At 40.5% G+C, this 12,245-nt stretch overlaps 1 protein-coding gene across 2 annotated transcripts in view; it reads right to left on the bottom strand.

Moving 5' to 3' along the window:
• Nucleotides 1-11,834, bottom strand: part of LOC136877471 (uncharacterized) — a 169,427-nt gene extending 157,593 nt beyond the window's left edge. For both annotated transcript variants that reach the window (XM_067151530.2, XM_067151532.2), the window contains exons 1-2: nt 11,812-11,834; nt 372-418 (exon numbers count right to left, since the gene is read on the bottom strand). In XM_067151530.2, the coding sequence (XP_067007631.2) occupies nt 372-418; nt 11,812-11,822 (58 nt within the window). In that variant the 5' untranslated portion in view covers nt 11,823-11,834. The remainder of the gene's footprint in view (nt 1-371; nt 419-11,811) is intronic.
• Between the last annotated feature and the right edge of the window lie 411 nt (nt 11,835-12,245).

Genomic DNA, 12,245 nt, shown 5'->3' with positions numbered 1-12,245 from the left:
ATAAGCAAGATTTTGATGGTAGACAACAAGAATAGTTCTTTCAAGAAGAATAAGAAAAGATAATATTACTCTAATACAGTTTTTCTTCCTGTTTGCAGATATGCTGTACAAAACAACAAAGAAGTAATTGATAAAATTATACTCTGGGAGGCAAAAGGAGACAAAAGCAGCCCAGAAAGAAAGATTTTTGGCCCAGAAAAACTGCAGGATTTAATTCAAACAAGTAGAAAGAGGTTTTGGTCAGGTTATCAGAGTCTCTGGACCACTGTGAATGGCCATCCTGTACCAGATCAGCCATCATTATACAATGTATAGTCTAAATAAACACTGTTGAGTGTTTGTTAATTTCCTGAATAGGAAGTTGTCATTACCTGTGTGTAACTTTCCATTGATAGTAAATTGGCAAAAATCTGCAACCCTGAAACAAGACAAGAAAACCAGTCGGTAAAATTATACTCCTCTATGACATATTCCCTAAATATACCAAGTTAAAGGTTATCCTAAATAGCCTATTCTTACTAATTATGGGGAAGTTTCTTTTCAAAGCCTCTCTATATGAGAGTAGAGCTGTGAACTGTGACATTTCCAGCATTCCTCTTCTTCCAGTACAGGGCCAAGGATCTATCTAAGAATTCTCCCTCTTTGACCTTCAATTTTACAATTGAGCCTTTTCTGTTTAGTGACACGCTCCATGGCATACACAGCTTCTGACACTCCAAGGCATACAGAACTTCCAGGTGGATGATTTTTATAGTGATTCTGCTTCGGATTATATGACAGGCATAACTTGTTGTAGGTGTTTTGAGTCAGTCAATAGGTCAATTCCAGCTCACTTATGTGTGGAGAAAGTTACTTTCTCTGACAAGTTGGGTTCAATCCAGTCAATGAAGTGCTTTAATTTTCCCCCTAATTTGAGTTTACACTCTTCTAGTGACATCTCTGTGTTAGCCTCTTTGATGTTGGTAAAGGATTATTTTCTCCAGTGACTCTTGGAGCCCCAGTTTGGCTGCTTGTCTTCTGAAATGATTGACCCGGATTCCAGAGATTCAGCAATCAGTGCCACATCACCTGCAAAGGCCAGAGAATCTACTGGGTCAGTAGATACAGAGTGGGTCTCGGCCAATAATTGGCCAAGACTGGACCGTGGTTCAACAGCTCTGCACTCTGACCGGCCAACCGAGCAGAGGAGGGGTGGCCATGACTCTACCGTAGCTCTACACCTCTGCGTTCGGGAGACAGGACAGGGCTGGATCTCACAGCTTGCCCCAACCGTTGGCTGTGCTGAGAATGGTTTTCCATTTTCCTGCACTAAGGCGAATACCGGGATAGTTCCTAATATAGGCCACAGCCGCCAAGCCCTCACGTTCTCCAAGTATCTCCTTCACCATAACAAATCTCCTGGCCTGAGAGATGACGACCCGATCTAAGAGGCCCACCTCCCCCTTCAGGGTAGGAATGAAAACATTTTAGTAGTGGTAGAATCTACTGTCAGCCCTTCCTCTTGTGACCCAGTTAAACCCCACTGTGGACACCCAAATTGACCAGTTTCTTGCACCATTCTCTTAACTTTTTCAAGCACTCAGTTGAAGCGGAGTGGAGAAAGTCTGTCCCTTGACTGACCCATTTTGATCTTGAAGGTTTCCAAGATTTTGCCTCTGAATTTAACTTAGGAGTGTGTGTCAGTAAGGATTTGTGGAATGAGGTTTTGGGTTTTGTTGTTTAGTCCTAGTTCCTTTTACAAAGGGTTTGTCTGTCTATGGAGTCACAGACCTTCCTAAAATCAACAAAGGTGACTATCCCCTTGCGGCTTCCTATTTTGGAGTAGGCTTGTACTGTTTTGAGATTGAAGATCTGCTTAGTACAGGATTTCCCTAGTATTCTCCCAGTTGATTCCCTGCCCTCATTAGTAAGGTCTTTTGTATGTTATTGGATGGAAAGCAATTGTTAGCAGCTTTAAGGTCTTCTTTTGTTGAAGAGGGTGGATCAAAGCTGAGGTCCAATCAGATGGCAACTTCTCTGTTCCTCTGTTCCCCAGATGCTCTGAGCAATCTCGGTAAGCCTTGCTACCAACACACTTCCAGAGTTCAGCTGCAATGAAGTTCCTCTCCAATTGCCTTATTGTTTCAGGATGTATAATTATGCCTCCAAATGACAGGAAAAGCAGGACTGAGAGAAGCTGAGAAATTTGAAAGAAAGATCCTTCGCAAAATAATGGGTCCAAAGATTGTGGATGGACAGTATAGGCTGCGAGGAAGGGAAGAACTTTACCGAGACAATGAAAGGCTAAGTGAGTCCATGAGAAAACGGAGACTTAAATTCTATGGGCATTTATTTAGAATGGATGAGAAGAGACTAACGAAAAGGATTTTCACAATACTAGACAGCAGACCTAAAGTGTTGGACAAATGGTTCAGGGAGGTGAGAAAGGATCTCAGACAGGTGGGACTAAATTCGGAAGACATCTCAAACCGAACAAAGTTTAGGTCAGTGATCGACAGATTTCAGGGATTCCATGATGAACCAAAACTTAACCGTGGGTGGACGGACGAAAGAAGACAGGCTGCCAGAGAGAGGATGCTGAAGTTCTGGGCTGTGAGGAAGGCTTCCAGAAACATGTAATTGTTATCTAACGTGGTCTCTAATGGCCGTAAACGAATATATATATATTATACTGTAGACATGATGTAGGCTTTTTGAGCTTATGCCATGTCAAGAAAATACGGTGAAAGTCTTTACGTTTCACAGAGAACTTTGCTCCACATCTTCAGGAAAATCTTTACTGTTCATGAGGAAGACTTCTCCAATAGTGAAGGTTTGATTTAGCTGTTAGCTGTAGGAAGTGGTATGTTCATTCATCATCATATGGATCACTGTATGCTGGCACAGCACTAGCATTCCAAGTGCCAGCTGACAGCACTATCGACGTATACAGTAGTTGGTCTGGGAGGGGGGTATAACAGGTATCCATACGTTATGAAACTACGACATTAACACAAGCCTGGAATGGAACATCTGGTGATTAGGAACGTACAAATTTGGAAAACCAAACCAAACCCAACCCCATGGCACTACAGCCCTTGAAGGGCCTTGGCCTACCAAGCGACCGCTGCTCAGCCTGAAGCCCTGCAGATATCAAGGTGTCGTGTGGTCAGCATGACGAATCCTCTCGGTCGTTATTCTTGGCTTTCTAGACCGGGGCCGCCATCTCACCATCAGATAGCTCCTCAATTCTAATCACGTAGGCTGAGTGGACCTCGAACCAGCCCTCAGGACCAGGTAAAAATCTCTGGCCTGGCCGGGAATCAAACCCGGGGCCTCCGGGTAAGAGGCAGGCACGCTACCCCTACACCACGGGGCCGGCAATTTGGAAAACAATGAAATAAAATAACGGTAGTGAAAGGACAGGTAAGAGAACTACCTGTGTAGATCCTTAGTGGCTGGCAACCACGTATTACTTAATTGATAGCCAGTGTCCCTGTTGAAATGGTTAGGATTTATAAATATTTCCACAGCTTCCTGTATACTCCTAGATCTGTAGTGTTTGGTGTGGGTAAGAGCTTGAACATCTTGGAACATGATATCATGACCCGACGATAGGGCGTGCTCAGCTATTACTGATTTGTCTGGCTGGTTGAGGCGAATATTTTGTCCATGTTCCTTGATACGAGTACCAATGGACCGGCATGTTTGGCCAATGTACACTTTGCTGCAAGTACAGGGAATTTTGTACTCCTCACGGTGTAATAGTGGGGATAACTTTTCCTTGGTTTTACCTAAATTGTGAGCAATTTTAGTCATGTGCCAAACATGGTTTTAATATTGTTATATATTATTATATTGTCGGAAGACTAATTTCCATATTCTTTTGTCCTAAATTTTGCTCAACTATATCATCATCATCATCACCATTTCCCTTTATCCAGCTGTAGCCGGGTAGGGGCAAATATGGTTCCTCTCCACTTTCTTTGGTCTTTCCACCACTCCTCCTCCAACACTGTGTCCCAGTCCAGGTTTCTTTCTATAATGCTGCGTTGGATGGTATCCTTCCATCTCAATCGTGGTCGTCCACGGCCTCTCCTTCCTTGGATTTGCATTTCCATCACCTTTTTTGGCATTCTTTCGTCGCTCATTCGCTTTATGTGCCCAAACCATCTTAGTCGGCTCTTCTCTATTCTATCATTCATTTTTTCCACTCCAATTTCTTCCCGGATTTTCTCATTCCTTATTTTGTCTCTTCTACTCTTCTGTATCATACTCCTCAAGAATTTCATTTCGGCTGCCTGTATTCGACTCTCATCCTTCTTTGTCATTGTCCAAGTTTCTGCTCCGTAAGTTGTTATGGGTACGTAATACATCTTGTACATAGTATCCTTTGCTTCCATTGGCACATCTTTGTCCCATAACATATTTCTTACACTATGATAGAAACAACTTCCAGCTTGAATCCTTTTACTAATCTCAGCATCCAGTCGAGCATTCTCCATTAATTCACTCCCCAGGTATTTAAACGTTTCCACTACTTCCAGGGGCTTGTCTGCAAGTCTAATCTGACCTTTCCCTTCTTTCTCCCCTCTAGTCATAACAAGAGTTTTACTCTTTTCTAAACTTATTTTCTATCCACATTCTTCAATCTTCCCATTCACCACATTCAACTGTTCTTGAACCTTCCTGTCGTCTTCTCCCCAAATCACAATATCATCTGCAAATAACATCATGTTCATTTCTCTTCCTCCATATGCTGCTTTTGCCGTTCTCATGATGTCATCCATTACTATTGTAAACAGGATTGGTGATAGAACACTTCCCTGTCTCAGCCCACTAGTTATTTTGAACCAACTTGTCCTGCCAACTTGTGTTTGCACGCAACTACAACATTCCTTATACAATGTCATGATCATTTTTATTAATCCCTGGCCAATTTCTTTTTGCACCAGACTGTCCCAAACTTTCGTCAACTATAATCAGTTATTATCTGTAGCCTATGATATAGCTATGAGCTTGATAAACTAATTCTACCAGCTCACTTCGTGTGGTGCTACCATACCGTCATCTGCAGTATAGAGTAACTTATGGTGCATGCAAGATAAAAGGTGGAATAGAGAGACGAAGAAGTAATACAGGACTTTCAATTCTGAAAATGAATCAAGCTCAACTCTCTCAACAAAATGTTTCAGACAAATTACCATTATCACAGTGCAGATATTTGTGTTCTCATTTGTGCAACCACTTCCTGCTATCTGCTAGTCCAGTGAATATGCTTGTCGCTACTCTTCGTGAATTCTATCTTTGATAAAGAAAGTTTGATCTTGGATAGAGTCATAGGGTTGGATTTCAAAGTTAGCTCAGTCAAGTCTGGATTTAGGGTCCTTGGAAACCTGGCAACAGTCCATTTTGGCACCCCTTCTATTGTATTATACAGTAAATGAAGCCAACAGGAGAACAATAAAACTCTATATTTAAGGATTAAGAGCAGTTTATTATTGATCTATAAAATCTCTATTTGTAAGGCTAGATTATTAAGAGACTGCTAAACGTTTCTAAAAATGAAAACCATTATTATAAGTTGAATATTTAATTAATTCATTGACGTGGAAAGATTTTCTAGGATCTATGCGTAAACAGCATAGGAACAGTGTGTGTATGTAACAATGTTGCCACTGGAAAAACACTGACAAATTAAACAATTAAGTAGGTATTTAAAAATACCGGTAACTATAATTTTCTTTATTAAATGCCACATTGACATTTTGTTGCTTTGTTTAAATGATTGCAAATTCCATACCCTTCAGAAATACAAGAACAGGCATCAAAAACACACAAATTTACTTAATTTATATAAAAGACCATAAATGATTAACATAACATTTAAACAGCATACATTTGGGAAAGTGAAAAAATTGGTACACCTAGGTATTTAACAGTGTTCAAAATTATAATTTTAAAATATGTTAAGACTTTAATAACATGATAATGATAATTCATTGTTGTTCTTATAATTTATTTCCTGTGTTCCTGATCATCATTAGGCCCTACTTGCATAGCACACTGTTTGCTCCAACATTATGCACACGGCCATTTCATCTCACCAATTTCCATCATGCCAATGTCAAGGCATTGCATCTGCTGAGTGTTATTGTGGATTTTGCCTGTTTGGAACATACTATGGACATTCCAGATACATATCTTTCTGGCTGACCATGAGTTTCTTAGCACCTGTAATGAAGGCCGTCGTTAAACTTTGCAGCCATGGTGATTATCCAGGGAAATTAATAATGCAGTGGTTTTTCCTGGCCTTGTGCATCACAGCATGACAGTTGTTTTGCACAATGAGGGGAAATACCAAATACTCTAGCTTATCATGAAAGCCAAGATTTTTGAGAAAGGAGGCCCTGGACGTTATTGGATCTCCCGACTAAAAACTTCTGTAGGTGATTTGAACTGTCCTCTGCCTAGCTGTTCTGAGGATCTGCAAAACAAGATTACAATAGGCTAATGATCCATACTGAGCCACGAGTAGAAGAAGAATTAATGAATATTAAATTTTCATGACCGCATTGTACTTTAAATAAACTTTACAATGCTAAAAAGAGAAAAATGTTCCACCTTTTCAATACAAAAACACTGTTGCACAAATCAATGTTGCAACATATTTAATTTATTAAGGGACCGGTTTCGACATCTGTCCATGTCATCATCAGCCTACACAAAAATGGCAAGAAGTTAACACAATTGTAGCACTTATGACACTTTTCTTGAATAAAAAATAGAAGTTCATGTAGAGGTTCTTGAGCACTTTTGCTGATCTTGAGGTTAACACTTTATCTTGGTGCATTTACATCCTAGTGCTGAATCGGTCGACCTCGGCGATCTTCGAGATTCATACTGGCAACCTTTGCAACACAAACTATGAATCGCTTAAGCATCATTGTGCGACATCTGGCGTAAACTTTACGTACTAGTACTGTTGTTGTTTACACATCAAAGTCAAAGTATAGAATTCATGCTAGGAACAAGATTCGCATCGAGAGATATGTTTTATAATGTTATATAATTTGTATGTGACATAGTTGTTGGTTTAAGATGATAACGGTTTAGAAATTTCATATCGATAGATCATATTCTCGATTCAATTCAGATTTCATTTTCATTCAGTTGGCAGCACCAGGCAGCACTATCGATACCGGGACAGCTCGCTCCTTACTCCTCACCCCGTACACAAATGCATCAAGATAAAGTGTGCGGACAGTACTAGGTACGTCAATATGTCGACTCTTCAAGACAGACTCAAGTTCGCAGCTTCAGCCAGCGAGTGTGCCGTAACTGATGATAAGTACAGTAGGCCCTACTCACAAATGTTGGAGTAACTACTTTGTCCAACTCTGACCTTGAATAAGTAGCCCTTGCATACTTTTCACGCTATTTGGGCGATGACGACGCAGTGTCTATAATATTCCAGTAATTGGGGAAAGTTCAGTGAATAGTCAACAAGACCAAGACATAAATAACTTTGCCTGATATTTCTGCTCCAATCAGCTGTAGAACACTGACTACACTAGTATGGAGTCTTGGTTGTAGGCGGCTCCACATCGTCCATAAATAAATCATCCCTCATTTACACCACATACAGTTTTAGTACGCCTACACCTTTGCATGTGAGATAGGTTACACTGATTACACCAACCAGACACAAAGAGACGTGGTGCTCATGCTCACTCCACGCAGCCGAATGACGCTAGTTTAGCAAGCTTCTGATGCAATGTTGCATCGTGCACAAGGGTGCGTTCTGTATGTGGGGCGAGTTCATTCTTCCCAATGCCGCCACACTAGTAATGCCATAATATCCTCAAACACAGCATTGTTATTCACATTTCAAGTGCTTCCACTATTTGCAAGTTATTGGAAGCATCACTCTGTTTATCAGATTCTCGGAAAGCAGGAAATATTTTAACAGGCCTATATATTTCTCATAACTTTTGCATAACGCATCTTTTTTTTTTTAAGTTGTGTTTTATCCAGGCCCCGATTTCAAGTAGTTAGAGCCCTGGGCAAAAAATATTTAGCCGCCCGCCCCTCTGCTCGTTCTAAAAAATAATTGTTTACAAATTAAATATTGCAGTTTTCAAGATTATGAGTTTTAAAACAGCACATTATGCAAATACAGTTAATTCTCATAATTAAAGTTATCAAGCCAAATAAAGATAACAGCCAAATAAGAATGAGGCTGTTTTAATTTTTTATTTTTTAAAGCCGTTGGTTCAGTTATTCAAAGTAAATAATTTTAGAAATAAGACACGTTTTCTTCATAAAATTTAAATATATATATATATATATATATATATATATATATATATATATATATATATATATATATATATATATATTAAATTCAGGTTTAAAAGAATAATTTAAAGTGGTTTATATAGTCTAGTAAAATAATTGGAATAATTTTTGGAATGTAAAAGTAATATGAGTGTAATGAATTTACGACGTAATTCACGCAGGTCATAATTACTCGATCCGCCGGCCGCCGCCCCTCAAAACCTGGCGCCCTGGGCAAATGCCCAGTCCGCCCATTTGTAAATGGGGGCCTGGTTTTATCTAGGTAGACCTACCACGGCCAGAGGAAGATTCCTCGTGGAGAGATCAAATTCTAACTTTATTCGCGTTATCACAGCTGTGTCCGGGGTCGCTAAAGCCATCCAGGCACATTCTGATTTTGGCCCCTCCTGATGCCACGCGATTTTTGAGATTAAAAATGTCATCCCAGGATCGACGTCCTTTTGAGAAATAAGGATTCTTTGTGCGCATAGATCTATTATAACCCCGATTATTATTATCATTATTTCAATATCATCATCGTCGTCAATAAACAAAGGGATAGGGCCGATGACCTTCGATGTTAGGCCCCTTAAAACAACAAGCATCATCAAACAAAAGGATATTCCCGGGAGTGTGATTGCCGAGTGACGTAGTCACTGGTTTCTCAGCAAGGTATGGGCTGACATTAATACACGAATGAGCTTGAATGTAGTTTTTAAAAGTAAGAATGATCATAATATGAAGATGAACTTGGAATTCAAAACTGAAACAATAATCGTTTATAGAACAAAGAATTAGGGATTGGAAAAATTTACCAAGGGAGATGTTCCGATAAATTTTCAACGTTTTGAAATCATTTAAGAAAGGACTAAGTAAACAACTGATAGGAAATACGCCACGTGGGTGACAGTCCTACAGGCAGATCAGTATTTACTGATTGACTGACCGGGATTCGAACCTCAGCCTTCTGGATGAGAGAGAAGCCATCAGTTAAGACACTGAACTAAGCATCGTTTGCACACAATCATATCAACGATAGATATTCACGAATAGTATGTTTTACTTTACTTAAGAACAAGAAATAAAATAACTACAGCAAAAACCAACGGGCTCAAAAGAACATATTGTTAATCGTTAACACACGAGTAAAAGTCTCGCGACGTAGAGCCAATGCAATTTCCTTCGATACAAACAGTAATTAATATACAGTCTATATTTATTTCCGCACTGTACTTCAGGTATTTATTTGAGCAAATTAATTTCGTGTGGCTATTTCTAGCCGAGTGCAGCCCTTGTAAGGCAGACCCTCCGATGAGGGTGGGCGGCATCTGCCATGTGTAGGTAACTGCGTGTTATTGTGGTGGAGGATTGTGTTATGCGTGGTGTGTGAGTTGCAGGGATGTTGGGGACAGCACAAACAGCCAGCCCCCGGGCCATTGGAATTAACCAATGAAGGTTAAAATCCCTGACCCGGCCGGGAATCGAGCCCGGGACCCTCTGAACCGAAGGCCAGTGCGCTGACCATGCAGCCAATGAGTCGGACTTTGAGCAAATAGGAACTGTGATTATGGAGTGACTGCATGATACCAGCAGCATGCATACACGCACTGGCACACTTGTCACCTAACAGTCAATATGAACCAAGCAAGCGGTCATTGTACTGACCTCTACCACGAGCCTTCTTATAAATATCAGACTATAGTAGTCAACGAGCAAACTTTTAAGAAATGTGGATTCTTCGTACACATGGATATATGGCAATGCCGATATTATTATTATTATTATTATTATTATTATTATTATTATTATTATTATTATTATTATTATTATTATTATTATTATTATTATTATTATTATTATTATTGCTAGTTGCTTTACGTCGCACCGACACAGATAGGTCTTATGGCGACGATGAGACAGGGAAGGGCTAGGAGTGGGAAGGAAGCGGCCGTGGCCTTAATTAAGGTACAGCCCCAGCATTTGCCTGGTGTAGAAATGGGAAACCACGGAAAACCATTTTCAGGGCTGCCGACAGTGGGGTTCGAACCTACTATCTCCCAAATACTGGATACTGGCCGCACTTAAGCGACTGCAGCTATCGAGCTCGGTATTATTATTATTATTATTATTATTATTATTATTATTATTATTATTATTATTATTATTATTATTATTTCTTAATCTGTTTACCCTCCAGGGTTTTCCCTCGGACTCGGCGGTGAATCCCACCTCTACCGCCTCAAGGGCAGTGTCCTGGCGCGTGTGACTTTGGGCTGGGAGATACAACTGGGGAGGAAGACCAGTATCTCGCCAGGGCGGCCTCACCTGCTATACTAAACAGGAGCCTTGTGAGGGGATGGGTTGTTTGGAAGGGATAGACAAGGACGAGGGAAGGGAGCGGCCGTGGCTTAAAGTACGATCCCGCCGGGCTGAGTGGCTCAGACGGTTGAGGCGCTGGCCTTCTGACCCCAACTTGGCAGGTTCGATCCTGGCCTAGTCCGGTCGTATTTGAAGGTGCTCAAATACGTCAGCCTCGTGTCGGTAGATTTACTGGCACGTAAAAGAACTCCTGCGGGACTAAATTCCGGCACCTCGGCGTCTCCGAAAACCGTAAAAGAAGTTAGTGGGACGTAAAGCAAATAGCATTATTATTAAGTACCATACCGGCATTTGCCTGGAGGAGAAGTGGGAAACCACGGATGGCTGAGAAGTGAATCGAACCCCCCTCTACACAGTTGACCTCCCGAGGCTCAGTGTACCCCGTTCCAGCCCTCGTACTACTTTTTAAATTTCGTGGAAGAGCCGGGAATCGAACCCGGGCCTTCGGGGGGTGGCAGCTAATTATACTAACAACTCCACCACAGAGGCGGACATTATTATTATTATTATTATTATTATTATTATTATTATTATTATTATTATTATTATTACAGCTTTAATGTCATTATCATCACCATCATAAAAACAAAGCCAATGTACAGATCTACCCTCGTGAAAAACATAAAGGGATGTTCCCAGGGTTCTGATAGCCGAGAGGCGTAGTCTCTGATTTCTCAACAAGACTTCCGTGGTTCGAAACCCAGCCAATGTATACGGAATACTTTAAATAAAAGATACATATCTCGATGGTTCAGATTCCATGCAAAACTTGATATTTCATGACTATGATCACGATATCAACAATCACGTAAACCTTCAAGCTTCCTCTGCTTTCAATGTTCCCAATAAAACCTCAAAAAGTGACTGATGCTATTGGTGTATCCTACATTTTAAAAATATGCAGCGGGGAATCTCCGAGTCATTCGTAGGCAATCTTTGTCGATATACGAGTAACACCTGAGCTATTTTTCGCATGACGTCTCACTTCAGGAAATGCCTACAAGCAATGGACTAATAATATTTTAAACTGGCGATATCACACACGCAGGAGAACAGAGTGTAAACCCTCAATGTAGGCAGTGGTTTAACTCTAGTTTGATAAGCTGCACTTACCTGGTGTTCATTGTGTGGCTTGGGTTCTGCTACACTGATACCCACCAGCACTCGGCTTCGCTTTTAATACTTCGGTCGTGTGACGTCATAGAGTATGTTAGAAATACCCTGCAAGTTTTGTAGGGAAAATCAGGCTATGTTAAAAAACAGATAAAGAAGATTACTCTATATTTTAATTATTTTACGCCCACATTGGAGCACTTAAATCAATCCATATACATTGAAGTCTTAAGAGTATTAGCTTCAAATTTGGCTTATGTTTCTTCTTTTGCTCCCAGAACTACTTCATCCTTTCCGACCTGCCTGAACTTTCGTCAGTTACGGTGTACGTGTACGTGTGAAAGTTTTTAGTTCCTCAGGATCCTCTTCCCTTCTCGGTCTTCAATGTGTAGCATTGTCAAGCCTAACTCATCTAATTCATCTTGGATTTCTTT

This window comes from Anabrus simplex, chromosome 7, assembly GCF_040414725.1.
Source record: "Anabrus simplex isolate iqAnaSimp1 chromosome 7, ASM4041472v1, whole genome shotgun sequence".
Taxonomy (NCBI): domain Eukaryota; kingdom Metazoa; phylum Arthropoda; class Insecta; order Orthoptera; family Tettigoniidae; genus Anabrus; species Anabrus simplex.
Note: the sequence above shows the minus strand (reverse complement) of the source record. Positions and strands in the feature narration are given on the sequence as shown.